The 18975-nt window shown below is 70.9% G+C and overlaps 1 protein-coding gene across 2 annotated transcripts; it reads right to left on the bottom strand.

Moving 5' to 3' along the window:
• Window positions 1–2580: 2580 nt before the first annotated feature.
• FRMD1 (FERM domain containing 1) lies at window positions 2581–11294 on the bottom strand. 2 transcript variants are annotated; one of them, XM_079780232.1, is made up of 13 exons: window positions 10765–11294; window positions 10531–10619; window positions 9694–9784; window positions 9315–9394; window positions 9025–9098; window positions 8581–8767; window positions 8331–8486; window positions 7774–7839; window positions 7620–7688; window positions 6913–7081; window positions 6113–6430; window positions 5555–5634; window positions 2583–4305 (listed from the first exon to the last, which is right to left on the bottom strand). In XM_079780232.1, the coding sequence occupies exons 2-13, from the start codon at window positions 10597–10599 to the stop codon at window positions 4105–4107; spliced, it is 1560 nt and encodes a 519-aa protein (XP_079636358.1). In that variant the 5' UTR covers window positions 10600–10619; window positions 10765–11294; the 3' UTR covers window positions 2583–4104. The 2 variants fall into 2 exon arrangements, with proteins under 2 accessions (XP_079636359.1, XP_079636358.1); XM_079780233.1 differs by having other exon boundaries at window positions 2581–4305; window positions 7783–7839; window positions 10531–11294.
• Between the last annotated feature and the right edge of the window lie 7681 nt (window positions 11295–18975).

Below are 18975 nucleotides of genomic sequence, written 5' to 3'. Positions count from 1 at the left end.
ATTGCCACGTGCACCACAGTCCGCGGGCCACGCCTCGTCACGGAGCGGTCACCACTCCTCGGGGGCAGGGAGCCAGCCCGGACCTGCCCCTCACGCACCACCCGTTCCCCACGGTTCAGACCCAGTTTCCTGAGACCATTTTGCCTACGAGACCTTTGGACACAAAAGGAAAAGATGCTCTTTTATTTATTTATTTTTAATTTTTTAAAGAAATATATTTTTTATTGATTTCAGAGAGAAAGGGAGAGGGAGAGAGAGAAACATCAATGATGAGAGAGAATCATGGATCGGCTGCCTCATGCACGCCCCCTACTGGGGCTCGAGCCCAAATCCCTGCACATGCCCTGACCGGGAATCAAACCCTGACCTCCTGGGTCATAGGTCAGTGCTCAACCCCTGAGCCACCCCGGCTGGGCAAGGTTCTCTTTCTGACTTTTCCAAGGAGCCTCCGCCCCTCCCTCCGCCCCCTCCGCCCCCTCCGCCCCCTCCTGACTGAGAGCCGGGCTGGCTCCTGGGGGTGTGGGGAGGAGGGCAGGGAGGCTGCCCGGGAGGTCAGGGGCCAGGGCCAAGGCCCCTCTTGCCTGGACAACCAGAGATGACGCAGCGGTTAGGGGCCTGATTTCCATGTCCGCCCACAGGCCAGAGGACGGACAGAAATAGGCTCCCGTGGCTCCTCGGGGCCCGCCCTGCTCCTGTCTGCGGAGGACACGGGCGCTGGGCCCGCCCCGCCCCCCGCGGCCCTTGGCGCCCGCACCTTCACCTGGGGGGTTGGGTCAGGAATGAGGGGGAGCTGAGTCTGCACGTGAGGCTCCGACCTGCACCCACAGAGGCGGGTCAGAAACCACACAGCCCTGAGCTGCCAGCAGGCCCCCCACGTCCAGTCTCCAGCCCCCCCCCCCCCCCACAAATGCCCAGGCCCAGGCCTCGCACGTGCCGCCAGCGCCCTCTTGTGGCAGCGAGGGAGGCCGGGGAAACACAGGCAGTGGGCCTGGTGCAGGCTTCCCCGGCTGCCGGCACTGGGGGGGGGGGGTGGGGGGCGGCTCCCCATGTCGGTGCGTGCGTGTGCATGTGCGTGCACGTGAGCTTGCGTGTGTGGGGGGGGCGGGTGCGGGCCCTGACCTGGCTGCCCAGCTCCCGCACCCTCCTGCTCTTGGCCGCAGGCCTGTGTCCTCAGTGGCCCTGGGCCGGGGGCAGCACCAGGCACTGCCTGGAGCCAGGAAGCCCAGGCCACACCGTGACCGGCTCCGTGCCATCGAGGACCTGCCGAGCCGGCACTGACCTGCCAGGCGGTGCCCGTTTAATGAGGGAGACGGGGCGGGTGAGGCCACCTCCGGCCCCGGCCCCCTGCCCGGCCCTCCCGCCGGGGCCCCCACCGCAGTGCTGGCCACGCGGGAACCCGGTGACGGTGGTTTCTTACACGAGTTTACTGACTTCAGAGCGAGGAGGGAGGGGGAGAGAACACCCATCGCTGCCTCCTGCGCACCCCACCGGGGACGGAGCCTGCCACCCGGGCTGTGCCCTGGCCGGAGTCGAACCCGCCACCACTGGTTAAGGGACGATGCGCCGCTGAGCTGCAGCCTAGACAGATGTGAGCTCCGCGGGGCCGGCTGGTCTGTCCCGCCCTCTGTCCACCCAGCGGCCCCAGGGTGAAGCCCCAGTGGATGGGTTTACACTGGGTGTGGCCCCGCCCACCGCCCGGCCCCGCCCACCTGCACAGGCCAGCCTGGTGCACGCACACGTGTGTATTTGGATCTTTACTACATCTGCCTGGTATGTCCTCATGTCCTTCCACAGCAGGGAATGAGGGCCGGCCCGTGAGCCTCGCGGCACCGCCCCTCCCCCCCCCCCAACCGGCCCAAACCTGCCCTCACCTCCTGTGGGGATCAGTGAGCTCGGGGGACCAGGCCCACACCGCTGTGCCAGCCTCCTGCAGGGATCAGTGAGCTCGGGGACCAGGCCCACACCGCTGTGCCAGCCTCCTGCGGGGATCAGTGAGCTCGGGGACCAGGCCCACACCGCTGTGCCAGCCTCCTGCGGGGATCAGTGAGCTCGGGGGACCAGGCCCACACCGCTGTGCCAGCCTCCTGCGGGGATCAGTGAGCTCGGGGACCAGGCCCACACCGCTGTGCCAGCCTCCTGTGGGGATCAGTGAGCTCGGGGGACCAGGCCCACACCGCTGTGCCAGCCTCCTGTGGGGATCAGTGAGCTCGGGGGACCAGGCCCACACCGCTGTGCCAGCCTCCTGCGGGGATCAGTGAGCTCGGGGACCAGGCCCACACCGCTGTGCCAGCCTCCTGTGGGGATCAGTGAGCTCGGGGGACCAGGCCCACACCGCTGTGCCAGCCTCCTGTGGGGATCAGTGAGCTCGGGGGACCAGGCCCACACCGCTGTGCCAGCCTCCTGTGGGGATCAGTGAGCTCGGGGGACCAGGCCCACACCGCTATGCCAGCCTCCTGTGGGGATCAGTGAGCTCGGGGGACCAGGCCCACACCGCTGTGCCAGCCTCCTGTGGGGATCAGTGAGCTCGGGGGACCAGGCCCACACCGCTGTTCGAGCCTCCTGCGGGGATCAGTGAGCTCGGGGGACCAGGCCCACACCGCTGTTCGAGCCTCCTGTGGGGATCAGTGAGCTCGGGGGACCAGGCCCACACCGCTGTTCGAGCCTCCTGTGGGGATCAGTGAGCTCGGGGGACCAGGCCCACACCGCTGTGCCAGCCTCCTGTGGGGATCAGTGAGCTCGGGGGACCAGGCCCACACCGCTGTTCGAGCCTCCTGTGGGGATCAGTGAGCTCGGGGGACCAGGCCCACACCGCTGTGCCAGCCTCCTGTGGGGATCAGTGAGCTCGGGGGACCAGGCCCACACCGCTGTGCCAGCCTCCTGTGGGGATCAGTGAGCTCTGGGGACCAGGATCCACACCGCTGTGTGAGCTTCCTGCGGGGATCAGTGAGCTCGGGGGACCAGGATCCACACCGCTGTGCCAGCCTCCTGTGGGGATCAGTGAGCTCTGGGGACCAGGATCCACACCGCTGTTCGAGCCTCCTGCGGGGATCAGTGAGCTCGGGGGACCAGGCCCACACCGCTGTTCGAGCCTCCTGCGGGGATCAGTGAGCTCGGGGGACCAGGATCCACACCGCTGTTCGAGCTTCCTGCGGGGTTCAGTGAGCTCGGGGGACCAGGCCCACACCGCTGTTCGAGCTTCCTGCGGGGATCAGTGAGCTCGGGGGACCAGGATCCACACCGCTGTGTGAGCTTCCTGCGGGGATCAGTGAGCTCGGGGGACCAGGCCCACACCGCTGTGCCAGCCTCCTGTGGGGATCAGTGAGCTCGGGGGACCAGGGGGCACACCGCTGTTCGAGCCTCCTGTGGGGATCAGTGAGCTCGGGGGACCAGGGGGCACACCGCTGTGCCAGCCTCCTGCGGGGATCAGTGAGCTCGGGGGACCAGGCCCACACCGCTGTGCCAGCCTCCTGTGGGGATCAGTGAGCTCGGGGGATCAGGGGGCACACCGCTGGGGGCTGGGGCCCTTGCTCCGAGGGTGGACAGGGGCGTTGCCGGGAGGTCTGGGGGAAGAGCTGGGCCAGGCCCACAGAGGGCCGCGTCCGGGGCCCGGCTCGCAGCAGCCTGCCCTGGAGAGTGGCCGAGGGAACCTGCGAGCCCTGCGCTCGCTGACCGTCCACGCGGGTCTGTGCAGCGGGAACCTGGGGCCTCTCCTGGGACAAGCCCAGCTCCCACTCCCTCCGTGGTCCCGGAGGGGCTGCTCTCCTCCAGCGCTGACGGCGGGGGGTTCCACACCTGACGCGGAGACGCCAGAGGAAGCGCCTGAGGCCTCGGTGGCCCCGGCGCCGGGCGCCACCAGCACAGGATGGGGGTCGAGGCTGGCCGACCCGGCGGAGCCACACCCCGTGGACGGAGCTGGCTGCGTGGGCGGAGCCCTGCGTCCCGGGCAGAGCCCTGCGTGGGCCGAGCCGTCCAATGTGAGCAGACCCTGCCCCTGAGCCCGCGTGCGCAGAGCCGCGTGACGTGGGCGGGCCCCTCCGTGTGTTTGGAGCCCCACGTGGTGGAGCGGGTGGGCCCTGCAGGGTGGACCCAGCCTCGCCACGAGGGCTACACCACGACCTCCTCCGGGCGCTGGTCCTCCCCGAGGTCCAGGGAGAGGCCGGCCGCGGACCTGCCGCGAGGGCGGCTGCGCGGGGTGGGCACGGGCCTCCGGGCGGCGCGCGGGGCGGGGCGCGGACGCACGTCCTCCAGGCTGCGGCTGTGCTGGTCCGCGTGGGCGTGGGCGCGGGGGGAGGCCGCCCCCGGGATCTGCGGGGAGACTCGAGGTGGGTCCCGCGTGGCTTCCTCCCCGCTCGCTGTGCGGTCACAGCTCGTCGGAGGATGCTCCTCCTTCTGTCCCCGCCACCCAGTGCTGACCCCGGAGCCCCTGCGCCCCGGCCTCGGCCCCGGGCCGGCTGTCCCCGCTGGCCACCCCCACACTCCCCCCGAGTCCTGCATTCCCTCGGGACACTGTGGAGCCGGCCCTGCGCCCCACTGTCCCGGGGCGGCGCGGTGTGACATGGGCCCTCGACCCCTGTCCTGTCACGGGGGCCCTCGCGGGATGGAGTCTCACACCAGGGGGAGCTGGTGTCTCCGTGGGGCGCCCGGCCCCCTCCCCAAGGCTGACCCACCCCTGTTCAGAGGGGCTGGCCCGGGCTGGTTTTCTTGTTTTAACCAATCGGACGGGGAGTTTAGGAATGAGGTCTGGGAGCATCTTGGGGGTCAGGAGCACCCCCTCCCGTGGGAGGAGCCGTCCGGCCCGGCTCTGAGCTGCCCTGGTCCCGGCCACGGGCCCTGGACGGGCCACCTGCTCCGTGCAGGGAGGTCTGACCTCAGAGGCCTGGCGGGAGCCCCAGCCACGCGGGCAGACCCCACCCTGGTCTCTGGCCAGCTTCTCTCTCTCTCCACGTCCCTCCTCCTCCCGGCATCTCCTCCAGGCCAGCTCCCAGCCAGGCCCGGACCCCCCGCCGCCTGCCTGCCTGGGCACCCAGAACCCCTGGCCTGACCTCCTGCAGGTGGAGCTGTGTCCCCCCCCCCCCCCCCGGCCCCGTGGGCACCCACAGGCGGAGACGTGGTGGTGCAGGCGGACGGCCGCACCAAGCACACGGCCAGAGAGGCCCCCGCGCTGCCAGCCCCAGTGTCACTCAGGCGCTGAGGCCAGGGGAACCGCCCCCCATCCCCTCCCCCCCCCCCCCCCCGCCAGGCTCCGGCTCCGGGGTCTCTGCCCAGGACCCTCCTATGGGCCTAGGGCCGTGGTCGGCAAACCGCGGCTCACGAGCCACATGCGGCTCTTTGGCCCCTTAAGTGTGGCTCTTCCACAAAACACCACGGCCTGGGCGAGTCTATGTTGAAGAAGTGGCGTTAGAAGAAGTTTAATTTTAAAAAATTTGGCTCTCAAAAGGAATTTCAATCGTTGTGCTGTTGATGTTTGGCTCTGTGGACTAATGAGTTTGCCGACCACTGGCCTAGGGGGACACTGGGCCCCATGGGGTGGGGTGGGCCACGGCGGGGGCCGTACCTGGTGCAGGGCCTCGGCGCTCCAGCCCCGCATGCTGACCAGCGTGACCCGCACCACCGCCACCGCCCGGGGGCCAGGGGCTGCGAGGGAGGGAGGGCGGGCGTGAGCGGGGACAGCGCTGGCCCAACCTCCCGACCCCGGGTGCCCGGGGTGGCACTGCGTAACCCGGGTGGCCCTGGGGGGGGGGCCCTGAGGCTGGTCCCGCAGTCGCCACGTCAGCGCCCACACCCCCGGACCAACGGCGGGAGTCCCGCCGGGAGCTGCTGGGGAGGCCGCGCCGGGCGACGGGGCGCAGCCGCTTGTGGGGACTTGGACGCCAGGGCAGGTGCAGGTGCGAGGGAGAGACCTGCGCACGCGGCCCACCCCGAAGGCGGCGTGGCGGCCGAGGCCCTGCGGTCAGCGGCACCGAGGACGGAGGACCTCCCCCCGCCCCCCCCCCTCGCAGGACCCCCGTCTCTGCCCAGGCACCACGCCGCCCGTCAGGAACCAGGCACCGCGGTCCTGCCTCCGCGGCGACACTGCTTGGTGCCCCGGGTGCTGGCGGAGCCGCCCACTCACCGCTCCCCGGGGGCCCCAGGTCCTGCGTGTCCCCCTCGGGCCGGCCGCCGCCGTCACCCGCCGTGTCTCCGCTGCTCGGACCGAGGCTGGAGCCGCAGGACGCCCCCTCCCCGGGGAGGGCTGCGGCCCCGGGGGGCTCGTCCACGGACATCTCCCCAGGCTCCACGCCGGACGCGCGGGAGCTGCCGTGGCTGTCGGCCGAGAGCAGTGAGAGGCGGCGGGGGAGCCGCTGGCCGCTGCCCCGGCTGTCGCGGCTGCCCGCTGGGCGCAGGTCCAGCTCCGGCGTGTCGCTGATGTACATCTCCCGGTAACACTTCTCTGCAGAGAGGGACGGAGTGCGTGCGGGAAGGAGTGCGGAGACCGGCGCTCTGCCTGTCCACGGGGACAGCCGGGGCCGCCGGTGGGATGTGTCACCCCAACTGGTAAACCCACGCAGGGCCCGGGGCTCCCATCATTGTCTGGGCGGGACCGCTGAGCAGCCACACACACAAGCAGGAGTGCACACGCATGCACAGACACACGCATGCACACGCACATGCTCACGCACTCGCACCCCTCGGCCCCCTGGAGAATTCGTCCCACAGGCCCCCCCTTGGCACAGGGCTCCCCACAGGGGGCGGGAGGAGGGGACCACCACCAGGCACCAGGTCCTCCGAGGGGATGCCTGCCAGGAGGCCACGCCCACGCCCTAGGCCAGGAGGTGACAGGCCCACCTGGATGGAGGTGGGGAGTGCAGGGGGGCTGGGGGGAATGCAGGGGGGTGGGGGTGGGAGTGCAGGGGGCGGGGGGGCGGCGCCCACCTTGGGCCTCCTCCTGCCGCAGCTGGGCCAGCGCGGGCCGCAGCGCCAGGTGCAGCTGGTGGCTGGCGCGGAGCAGGTGCAGCAGGTGCCGGGAGCGGACGGCGCAGCCCGTGTAGAATTCCAGCTTGCGGGCCGGCCGCCCGTCGGGCTGGATCTTGAACTTCTTTCCCTGGAGGAGGAGAAGGTGGATCGACGAGGACCCCAGGACGACAGGGCGGCGTGTGAACCTGCGGCCATATCCCGCCCGGGCAGCGGCCACGGCTCCTGTTGGCGCATCTCACCCACGGGCAGGTGCGTGTTTAGGGGCAGTCAAGCGGGCGCCCCCTCGAGGTTATGAGAAGTCCAGGCACCCCCCTCGGCGGGGGTGGGTGTGCACGTTTGGACGGACCCCAGGCCTCAGGGCCCCCTGCTCTTCGCCCCGAGTGCCGCGTGCCGAGTGCCGGCTGGCCCAGGGGCCTGTGGGGCTGGGACCCGGGGTGGGTGCCTGGAAGCCGCTGGCCCCCCCGTGCATCTCTGCCTCCTCGTTCCCTTTATTTCGCCCCCTCAGGAGCCAGAGCGGCCGGGGCCGTGGGACAGCCCGTCCCGGGTGGGGTGGTCTCCCGCCCCCCGCACGGCACCAGGCTGGGCACCAGGGCAGGGACGGTGGACGGCCAGGCTGCCCGGGCCCGGGGCTGAGACCGCCCCCCTCCCGGCCCCGGCAGACTCACCAGAACGGCCAGCTTCCCGATGCGGCGCCAGGGCAGGTCGTGGAGCAGCTGCCGAGTGTGGTTCGCCTCCTGCAGGGCCCGGGGCCCGGGGCCCGGGTCAGCGGCGGGCGACCGGGCACCAGCCCTGGGGGCGCTCCGGGGGCTCCCCCCTCACCTCGTAGACCTGCATTCCTGTGAGGGTCAGCCCCAGGACAATGGTAGGTCTTTCTTCCTTCTTATCCTAAAGGACACCATGTCAGAGGTCAGAGCCCTTGGGGGGTCAGGGGCGAGGGCTCCCCAGGGACAAGAGGGTCCCCAGGCCCCTTCTGTTCCCTCCTTGGAGGGAAGATCGGCCCCGTTCCTCCTCCTGCTCTCTGACTTCCTCTCCCCGTGACGGGCCTCGTCCTAACTCCCCGGAGAGCCGGCGCCGCGCTGCCGGGACTCGCTGCCGGGACTCACAGCAGGAGGTGGACGCCCCTCTGGTGCCCTGTCCGTGGGGCGTGGGGCGGCCTTGCTGCGGGAGAGCCCTTCCCCGCTGGCTCCCGGACAGACACGGACACGCCCTGCGGTGACTGCTCCCCGGAGCCGCCAGGACGCAGCGCCGCCGCGAGGGCCGCCCGCACGCTGCGTGGGTCCCCGTCCGGGGCCGGTGTCACCCGCCCCGCGGCCGCCACCTGCCCCCCCCCCCCACCGCCCGGGCAGCCCCGGCCGAGCCCACCGCCCGCCCCGGACCTGGAACAGCCGGAAGAAGTGGACGGGCACGTCCTCCAGCCGGCACGCCTCCCGGATGAAGCGCAGCTCGGCCTCCCGGGGGCTCAGGCCCCGCTGCTCGCGGTGCAGGGCAGGCACGTGCCTCAGGAGGTAGGCGCTGCCCCTCTTGGCGATGACCTGACACAGGGCGCGGCCCATGAGGCCCTCCTGCCCCGCCGCCCGCCGTGCCCACCCCACGGCTGCCCCCCCCCAGCCCCACGCCACGCCGTACCCACTGCGGGAAGTAGGCCTGGGGCTCGAAGTACCGCCCCACGTGGGCGCGGGCCCGGTGGTTGCCCAGGTCGGCCTGCAGCGCGTAGGCGGCCAGCAGGAAGTAGGCCTCCTCGCGGCGGGCGTCCTGGGAGCGCAGCACCCGCTCCCGCAGGTGGCGGTAGTACAGGTGCCGGCCCGTCCGGGTGCTGGGAGGGGCGGCGGGCGGTGAGGGGGCTCGGCTGCCCTGGACGCCCCCACAGCCCCAGGCTGAGCAGGAACCTCCACCCCCGTCCTGCCCCCGTGCCGCCTAGAGAACCACCCACCCGCGTCAGGCAGCCCCACCTTCTCAGCGCCGCACGCGTCCCGGATCAGAGGGTGGCTGCGCCCCGGGATGCGGCCCCGGCCTTGGCGCACAGCCTGGCCCGGCGGCCTCCTCACTCGGGGCCCCGCGGCCCGCACGTACCTGATCAGCTGCCCGTCTTCCACGTAGAACTGCACCCGGAGGAAGGCCACGAAGGGGGCCCGGGGCCTCCTGCCCTGCGGGGGCGAGCAGGGGCCTGAGACGGACAGCGGACAGCGCAGGAGCCCCCGCCACACGTCCCCCGCTCCGCGCTCCGCTCAGGTCTCAGCGGCCGGGCCGCCCGCCGCCTTCCCTCTGGGCACGGGGACACGGGGCAGCGGCTGCCACCGGCACAGGGCGGCCCGGGCACAGGGACCCCGCCCGGCGCCTCGCCCGGCCGCCACAGGCCGCACCTCCGGCCGCTCCCGGCTCCAGTCCTTGGAGAAGTACGTGCTGAGCTTCTGCTCCAGGTCCATGAACAGGTACTCGCTGTCTGGGGGGGGGGGGGGGGGCAGAGAGGGGAGCTGCTGGGAGGACCCCTGCGCCGCTCAGGCCTCGGGGAGCCGGGACCTCCGAGGGCGGGGGCCGCATCCTGCTGGGAGGCCACACGTGCACACGGGGCCGGCTCAGCAGGGACCCGGGGGCCGCCAGGCCAGCACCAGGGCTGAGGGGGCGGCGGTGCCGGGTTCGGGAGGAGGGAGTCGGGAGCGGACGTGGCTCCCGGGGCCGGGAGAGCAGGGAGTGGTCCCTCAGACTCAGCCCCAGTGGGGTCGGAGGTCAGAGCTTACTTACTTCTGACCACGCAGAGGCCGAAGAAGTGGGGCTCCCTGATGCCGGCCTCGTCACACACCTGCCTGAACAGCTCACGCCCCGTGGCCTGCACCTGCCGGAGGGGGCAGCTCAGGGCGGCCAATCAGCCCGGCCCCTAAGGGGCCAGGAGGGGAGGGCAGCCTGCGCCCAGGTCCTGGTGACTGAAGACCAGGGCCCCCCCCCCCCACCCACCCAGGGCAGCCTGGAGAACCGGAGGGGCGGGAGGCCCCGCCTTCAGCAGGGCGCGATGGCTCCACCCCGGGCTGGTGGGTGCGGAGTTTGGGGCCCCGGAGCCCCCGCTGGGCCCTGACCCCCACCCATCGCCAGGCCCCTCCTGAGAGCAGGGCTGAGCCGGGTTCCGGGTTCCGGGTTCGAGTGCTGGCCCAGGGCATGCACCTGGACTGCAGCTGGATCACGTGCGGGAAGCAACCTGTCGACGGTCTCTCACATCCATGTTTCTCTCTCCCCCTCCCTCCTCCCCCTCCCCCTTCCTCCCTCCCTCCCCCCTCTCCTTCCCTCCCTCCCCTATCCCCCCCTCCCCTATCCCCTCCCTCTCCCTCCCCCCTCTCCCCCTCCCTCCCTCCCTCCCTCTCCCCTTCCCTCCCTCCCTCCCCCTCCCCTTCCCTCCCCCCCTTCCCTCCCTAAAGTCAATGGATAAAACACCCTCAGATGAGGACCAACAACAACGAAGTGACAGGATCCAGTCAGAGAGGGGAGGGCAATGAGCACAGGCCCCAACGTCCCCGGCTCACCCCTCAGCCAGCCCCCCACAGCCCCCCTCAGCCCCCCACAGCCCCCACAGCCCCCCTCAGCACTCACCCCCAGGACCAGCCGCAGCCGCTCCCCCGTGGGCAGCAGCACCAGCACGTCCCTGCCCTGCACGGCCATCTCTCCGGCCGGGGCCGCTCCTGCGGGAGACAGCGGTCAGGACGGCAGGGCGGCCCCGCAGCCGTGGTCTGCGTCCACCGGAGGGACGGGCCACATGAGCCACCACATGACGGGCCCTCCCCCTCCGTCCGGCCACGGCTGGGGTGCACGGCACCCCAAACTCACCCAGCGGCAGGCTTCCCGAGGACGGGGCGCCGTGGGGAGCTCCTGGCTGGGGAAGGACGAGGGCAGGGCCAGGGTCCGGCCGCCCAGCGGGACAAGGTCCAGCTGTAAATGCCGGCTGAGCAGCTTGGAATGCACATAAACACTTGCTGGGCCTCCTCCCTCCCCTCAGCGACTCCCGGGCCACGCCTCCTCTCGGGGACGGGAGAGGCCACGCAGATGCCCGGACGCAGACGCCCACACCAGGGACACTGCGAGGGACCTGGAGAGGCAGTGGGGACCCCCCCCCCAGCCTCCTGCACACGGTCACCGAGCAAAGTGGATCAGAGCTGTGGCCCCTGTCCCCAAACACAGGCCCCCCTGCAGGCCACGGAGTCCCTTCGGCCGCAGGAACCGAGAGCCACTCTCCTATGGCCCTGGTCACGTCCTGCCCATCCTGTGTGAGAACCACTGCAGGTGCTGGCCTCCTGCTGCCCGGGGTCTGGCCCTGTGGTTAGAGGTGTGCACACGTCTCCCCGCTCTCTGCCCCCTCCTGCCCCTGCCCCTGCCCCTGCCCCTACCCCAGCTCCTGCCCCAGCTCCTGCTCCTGCCCCAGCTCCTGCTCCTGCCCAGCTCCTGCTCCTGCCCCAGCCCCTGCCCCTGCCCAAGCTCCTGCTCCTGCCCAGCTCCTGCTCCTGCCCCAGCCCCTGCCCCTGCCCAAGCTCCTGCTCCTGCCCCAGCTCCTGCCCCAGCTCCTGCTCCTGCCCCAGCTCCTGCCCCTGCCCCAGCTCCTGCCCCTGCCCCAGCTCCTACCCCAGCTCCTGCCCCTGCCCCAGCTCCTGCCCCAGCTCCTGCCCCTGCCCCAGCTCCTACCCCAGCTCCTGCCCCTGCCCCAGCTCCTGCCCCAGCTCCTGCCCCTGCCCCAGCTCCTACCCCAGCTCCTGCCCCTGCCCCAGCTCCTGCCCCAGCTCCTGCCCCTGCCCCAGCTCCTGCCCCTGCCCCAGCTCCTACCCCAGCTCCTGCCCCTGCCCCAGCTCCTGCTCCTGCCCCAGCTCCTGCCCCTGCCCCAGCCCCAGCTCCTGCTCCTGCCCTAGCCCCTGCCCCTGCCCCAGCTCCAGTTCCTGGCCCTGCTCCTGCCCCTGCCCCAGCTCCTGCCCCAGCTCCTGCCCCTGCCCCAGCTCCTGCCCCTGCCCCAGCTCCTGCTCCTGCCCCAGCTCCGCTCAGACTCAGGGCCTCAGGGTCTCAGGGCCCCCCCAGGCTGCCCTGCAGACTTGGGACCTGGGAGGCCCATCCCTGTCCTCTTCCCTCAGCTGAATGCAAAACAATTCGTCCCTGACGTGTGGTCCTGTGAGCCGTCAGCCCCACGACTTTGAAAAAGGCAAAACCACCAGCGGAGGCCCTGGCCCTCGTGTGTCCCCAGCTCACGTGTTCCCTGAAACCGCTGGCGTGGTGGCCTGTGGCCCACGGACAAGGTCACCGGCGCTCCCGTCATAACGGCCGTCAGTGGCCACCCCTTCCTCAGGTGCCCGCGCACGGCAGGGCGTGAGGGAGCTGGCGCCTCGGCCACGCCCACGCAGACACACGGGACAGCGGGGGGGACAGGGACACAGAGTGGGCAGGCCCCCAGGGGCCGAGAACAGGGACTGATGCTCACTTCCTGGAGGCTCAGGGCCCAGGGCCCCGAGGGCCGCTCCGCCCGCGCACCTGCCCCCCAGCACCGCTGTGCCCGCTCACCGAGGAGGCAGCTTCCCTCGTGGGGGAAGCAGACATGAGGCCAGTGCCCATGTGATGCCTTGGGGCCGTGGTTTCAGGTCTGGGAGGAGCTGGGAGGCGGGTCCCTAACCCCGTCCCGGCCTCACACGTCACGTCACCTGAGGGTTCTTCTCTGCCCAGTTCTCCCGGATGCCTGGCCCTCAGCACCTCGGCCTGCGGGCGTCCGGAGACAGAGCTGCTGCACCTCGGCACGAGTCCAGGTCCGTGAGACGATGCGGGACAACCGCCCAGCAATAAAAAGGCGCAAAGTACGGACGGACCGTGCACGAGTCTCAAAACCATCACGGGGCCAGGGAGGAGCTGCCCACACCCCCTTTTACAGGAGCCGGAACCGCCCGGAAAGGCAACCCCGGGATTGGGCGGGGGGGCCTGGCTGCCCGGCTGGAGGGGCCCCACGGCTGGTACAAGGGTCCGTGGCGGGGACGTTCCGTGGGACATTTACCAAAATGCGTCCTGTCGTTGCCGTCAATGTGTCTTATAGTGTGTAGCTCTGACCTCAGCAAAGCTGTTAACATACATGGCAAGTTATACAACAGAGCGGTGGCCTTCCCAGCAGGTGCGTGAGCACGCGTGGGTGCTGTGTGCATGCACATGAATGTGCGTGTGCATGCGTGCCTGTGCCTATGTGTGCAGCTGGCGGAGCCTCGAGGACAGCGCCGGGCTGGCTGTCACTGCGTCCCCCCCGCCGCCCAGTTGCTAACGCGCGTCCACCCTCCATGCGCCACGCAGGGTTCCTGGGCCCCCGCGGGCGCCCGTTTCAGAAACAGCGCCTCTGAGTTGGAGGGCGAGCTGCCCACTGCCCAGTTAGGGGCTCGGGGGGCAGGGGGCGGCCAGCTCCCACCACCAGCACCGCCCCCTGACCCGGGCCTCGAGGAGTGGAGGTGCGTGACCCCCGCCTGCCCGGCCTCCTCAGCCTCCACCCCGGCGCCTGCGTCTGCCCTACAGGGTGTGAAATGTGGCCCAGACGTGGGGAGCCCAGACCTGGGGGCGGCGTGGGCCAGAAGCAGAGGTGTCAGCGGCGGACGGAGCTGGAGCTTGGTGTGTGCTGGGCTCCCCTGCTGCAGGGCCGGGGGCTGGTCCCCAGTCCCAGGACGGTCCCCCCTCCTAGCCAAGCCGGGAAGGACGTGGTCCCCGCGGTAGAGATGACACTGACTGCAGGGCAGGGCCTTGCTGAAGGCGGAAGCTGTTCTCAGTGGGGTGAGTCGGGTGTGCTCGTGCCTGGGTCCCCGCTCCAGGGGGGGACACGGGGGGCTGCTGTCTGACCCCCCCTGCCCCCCGCCGCCACCGTCACAGCTCCAGTAGCTGGGGCAGCAGAGGACCCTGGGTCACTCCCCATCTGTCCTTCCAGGTGCTGGACGGCAGGAGGGAGGGGGAGGAGTGACCGGTTAATTAAGGGGCCCCTCCCACTGCCCTGGCTCCTCCCCCTTCAGCTCAGCTGAGACCAGATTCTTTGCATTCTTGCATTCTCTCCTCCCCCTCCTTCCCCTCCTCCCCCTCCCCCTCCTCCTCCCCCTCCAGGACTGGGTCCCAGCACAGACACCAGCCTGGCTGCCACCTGTTAATTTAGGGTTGGGAGGTCCCGCCCCAGGAAGCAGTGAGCTGCAGGGCTGTGTGGAGAGGATGGACAGACGGACAGACAGGCCCTGAGCTCCCCCCTCCCCTGCCCACACCTCAGCCACAGGAGCACCAGCCTCCTTCAGTTCCGTTTAGTAAGAAGTTTAATGCTGCCACATGTCATCTCAGTCCCCACTGACCGCCGGGCCCTCGCTGGACCCACTGACCGCTGGACCCACTGACCACCGGGCCCTCACTGGACCCACTGACCGCTGGACCCACTGACCGCCGGGCCCTCACTGGACCCACTGACCATGTGCCCTCGCTGGACCCACTGACCACGTGCCCTCACTGGACCCACTGACCCCCGGGCCCTCGCTGGACCCACTGACTGCTGGGCCCTCGCTGGACCCACTGACTGCTGGGCCCTCGCTGGACCCACTGACCCCCGGGCCCTCGCTGGACCCACTGACTGCTGGGCCCTCGCTGGACCCACCGATCCCCGGGCCCTCACTGGACCCACTGACTGCTGGGCCCTCGCTGGACCCACTGACCGCTGGACCCACTGACCGCCGGGCCCTCGCTGGACCCACTGACCACGTACCCTCACTGGACCCACTGATCGCCGGGCCCTCGCTGGACCCACTGACCATGTGCCCTCGCTGGACCCACTGACCATGTGCCCTCGCTGGACCCACTGACCGCTGGACCCACTGACCATGTGCCCTCACTGGACCCTGCGCCGCCCCAGCACCCGGGCTCGTGGGGACCCAGCACTGAGAACACACACGCTGGGCGAAGTAAAATGGGTTTTGGCCAAAGGCTGAGCCAGGTGTGGGGGCCACACGCTGGGGCCGCGTCCCGTCTGCCAGGCTGCGCTGGGCTGTGGGTGCAGACCAGTCTCCACCGGCTGGCTGACCTCTGACCTGGGAGGGGCCCAGGGCTGTGAGGGAGGTCAGGTGCCTGGCTCATGGGTGAGTGACGGGGGTCACAGCCCGAAGCCGGGGTCTCAGCTGGGGACAGCAGGACGAGGGGCCGGCGGGCCAGGGAACGGGGACAGAACGACTGAAAGGACGATGAGCTTCAGACCAACACTGTCAGGTCAAAGTGTTTAAAAACTGCACACACACCACCATTCGGGACAGGCCACCCATTCAGGCGACAGCAGAGCCGACCGCGGGGACCAGCGGCCTGAGGCGCCAGGGGCAGGTCTGGCGCGTGTCCTGGCGATGCAGACGCCGGCGGGCGGCCGCCTGGCCCAGCATCTCATTCCCGGAGAGCCGAGGACGCGGGCAGCACGCTCTGGGGAGGCCGAGGTCTAGCTGGACGGTGCGTCTGGGGGGAGGGCCACGTGGCTCGGGGGCAGATGGCAGAGCGGGTCAGCCCAGGCCTGGGGGAGGGAGAGAGGGAGGCCCAGGGGCCGGTGGGAGCCCCTCTTACCAGGGCCTGGTGTGTCTGGTGAACTGGTGGCCCGGGAGGACCTCCGGGGTGGACAGACAGGACAGACAGAGGGCCAGGCTGGCCTGGGGCAGCGCCGGGCCTCCTGGGAGGGGGCGCAGCTCGTGTGCTGCCCCAGTTCAGGGACCGCGGCCGGTTCCACGAGGGCCGCTGGCTGAGGCCGCCATCGCCGGGCCCTGCGAGGGCACCTGGAGGAGGAGCCGCCGGGGATGACAGCCCCGTCCTCCTGGGCGGGTCCTGGGGGGCCTGCACGGCTCCCAGCGGCCTCCCGTGCAGCTGGCCGCTCTCACCAGCCCCTGCCAGGCCTCCCGCACCAACAGGTCAGGGGGGGCCCTGTGGAGGCCGGGCTGCGGGAGCCAGGGTGCGGGAGTGGGGGTGACGGGAGAGGCAGGAGGGGCCCCGTGCCCCACCCCCACGGGGTGCCCAGGTCACAGTATCACCGGTTCCCCGGGCAGGAGGGCGAGCTAAGCTCCGGGCCGTCCCAGGCCTGGGTCCCGCCCGGAAGAGCAGGGGCCGGAGCCACCTCAAGTCCCGGCTGTTTGAGAACAGAAGGTGAGATTCTGCCGAGGAGGCCATGCTGAGAGCACCGAGCCTTCGGACCAGCACCGGGCCTCGCCAACACGCCGACACAGCTCTGCTCCCATCAACAGAGCGTGTGCCACGTCGGCAGGGAGCGCATGGAGCCCCCACCCGGCTGTCTGCCCCTCTCAGGCCCCGCCCACCTGCAGGAAAACCACCGCTACTCGCTGACCCCTGGGTGGGGCTTAACCCACGCGTGAGGATGTGCTGGAGCGTGCACGTGCGGTTAGCCATGCGCTTCCCCAGCTGACGCGCACCCCCACCCAGGCTGGCCCGGCTGCTCAGAGCCCCTCAGAACCAGCAGCCAGCGTTTGGGGGACCGTGTTCTAGAAGTGAAACACAGACCCTCTCCAGGGCCTGGGGTCGGGGCAGCACAGGCCGAGGAGATGGCCCCGGCGTCCCGGCTAACGTGGGAGGGGCACAGCTAGGCAGGCCCTGCCCTGACAGCAAGGCGGGCCCCCAGCCCTGCCTCGGTCTTGGGGCCCCTGGGTCTCCTGAGGTTCAAGTCCACATCCCTCATCCATGGCAGGTCCTGAGCAGGTGCGGGACCAGCACCTGGCGAATCTCTGAAGAGCCGCTCTCACCCGGCGCCCAGACAGAGCGCCTCCGACCCGAGCCGACCTCTGGGGTCCGTGTCCCAGGTGGTGGGCCTCACGCCTGCCCCCAGCCTCCCAGCCCGTGTCCTACACCAATGCCCACCTGAGCCCAAGGGGCCGGCACTTGGCGTAACCAAACCCAGCTCTGCTGGTGGCTGGGCCTCCGGGCTTCGTGGCACCGTGATCCCAGCCACCAAGTGCCGAGGAATGAGCAGGGACAGGGAGGGGTGTGCCTGGGAGCCTGCTTTCCTCAAACGCTCACACCTGCCCCCTCACACACTGTCCATCCTGTCCAGACCTGGCTGGCTCCCCTCTGCCCCTACTCCTCCCCGGAAGAGGGGCCTGCTCCCCCCCCCCCCCCCCCACCGCACGCGGAACTGGGAGGAGGGAGTGGACCAGCTCACGTGTCTCCTCACCTTCTGGGCTGAGGTGCCTCAGGAAGGGCTCCCAGCGGGCGGCTCCCACCCACAGGACCAGGAAAAGCCCCGCAGGTGGGAGCACGCCCTCCCCCCGACCACACCCCCCCCCCCAGCCTCACAGGGGACCCTCCCAGCAGCCTCACTTCCGGACAGAGGAGGTAGCCTCAGCTGTGCCTAAGGCCAAGGTGTCATCTGTCACTGTCCGCGCCCCGCACACTGTCCATCCCCAGTCCCGGGGGATCTCCCCGCAGGGCAGCCCCTCCGTCCACGGGTCTCCCCGATGCTCTGGGTGTTAGAAACCGACGCCTCTGGGAACCCGACACGCGGGAGGGAAGCCCCTTTACCTCCTGGAACCGGCTCAGAAAACCCAAACCCGGCCACCCCTGGAGGAGGGGGGTGCGGGAGGGGACAGAGGAGGGGGGCGCCAGGGCACCCCGCACCTGCACCCCTGCCTGGGACGACAGAACCCGGGGTGGGGAGGCTGGGAGCGGAGGGAGAGGAGGGGAGGGGAGGGCGGGGCGAGGCTTGGCGGGGTGTGTGTGTGTGTGTGTGTGTGTCCGGCGCCGGGGCCTCCTGAACCCTCTGCTCGGGACCTGGGGGCGCAAACCCCAAACAGCCACGGCCCGGTGACGGGCCAGCCAGTGCCCGTGTCCCGGGACCCCGTCCGTGGGCGGGTCGCTGGGACCGGCGCGCTCACCTGCGGGGTCCCCGTTGGGGTCTGGGCCGGGTTCACGGTTCCAGGTCCGGGGTCTGGGTCTGGGAGAGGGTCTGGGGGCGGGTCTGGGTCTGGATCCGGGTTGGAGTCCGGGTCGGGATCCGGGTCGGGGTCGGGATCCGGGTCGGGGTCTGGGTCCGGATCCGGGTCGGGGTCGGGATCCGGGTTGGAGTCCGGGTGGGGGTCCGGATCCGGATAAGGGTCCTGGTCGGGGTAGGGGTCCAGGTTCGGGTCCCGGTCCGGGGTTGGCTGAGGGTGGGGGTCCGGGGACCCGGCGTGAACGCGACCCCCGCTCGGTTGGCGTCTGGGAGGAACCCCGCGAGCCAGGGCTGTTGGGGCGGCGCAGGGGGGAGGGGCGCCCGGCTTCGATTGGCCGAAGGCGCCCACCCGCCCCGCCCCTCCGCTGTGCCCCGCCCCGGTCCCTCCCCTCAGCCCCGCCCCCTCCGCCGTGCCCCGCCCCGGACCCTTCCCTCAGCCCCGCCCCCCGGACCAGCTCCGCCCTCCGCCCCGCCCCCGGACCCTCCCTCAGCCCCGCCCCCGCCCTCAGCCCCGCCCCCCCCTGGACCCACAGGAGCCACGAGGCCGGGGAGCTCCAGACGGGCCCGGGGCCCAGGGTCCCTATGGGATGGTGTGTCCGGTCCTGGATGGGGGTTCGTTTTTGTTTGTTTACAAGCTTCTGGGAAAATGATGCCAACGTCCCCGTTTCCTGAGCCTCTAGCCTGGAACCCCAGCTTGTCCTCTGAGCCGTAAGAGGCCTCACCGGCCTCCTGGGGGGCTGTTCCCCGTGGGCGGCTCCCTCCTCCTGGCCCGCCGCACCCGGTGGGGTCCCTGGCGGCAGACGCCCCACTCCAGTCTCTGCCTCGTCCTCACCAGGCCACCCTCTCTGCGGCTGCCTTCCCTCTGTTCCTAAGCACCCCAGTCATCTTGGGCCTCCTCCCGCGTGACCCCATCCTAGCCCCTCTGGTCTGTGGTGAGGGGTGCCCTTGCCCGAGGGAGCCAGCAGCGTGGCTGCACCTGAGGGGGTGCCTCTGCCTGACACCCCGCCGCCCAGCCGCCCGAGCAGAGTGACGCCAGGAGCTCCGCCTGCACTCCCAGCTCAGGAGCAGCGGCCTGATCAGCGCCATGGACACCGAGTGCCCGC

This window comes from Cnephaeus nilssonii (assembly GCF_951640355.1).
Source record: "Cnephaeus nilssonii genome assembly, chromosome: 9".
NCBI classification, from domain to species: domain Eukaryota; kingdom Metazoa; phylum Chordata; class Mammalia; order Chiroptera; family Vespertilionidae; genus Cnephaeus; species Cnephaeus nilssonii.
The sequence above is the reverse complement of the archived record's forward strand: the minus strand, read 5'-3'. Positions and strand labels throughout refer to the sequence as shown.

Coding starts and splice junctions, on each gene's coding strand:
- FRMD1 (XM_079780232.1), bottom strand. CDS start 10,599: ATGGCCGTGCAGGGCAGGGACGTGCTGGTGCTGCTGCCCACGGGGGAG. Junction 9,099..9,314: donor GGAGCCGGGAGCGGCCGGAG/GTGCGGCCTGTG, acceptor TCGCCCCCGCAG/GGCAGGAGGCCCCGGGCCCC. Junction 4,306..5,554: donor GCGCCGAGGCCCTGCACCAG/GTACGGCCCCCG, acceptor GTCTCCCCGCAG/ATCCCGGGGGCGGCCTCCCC.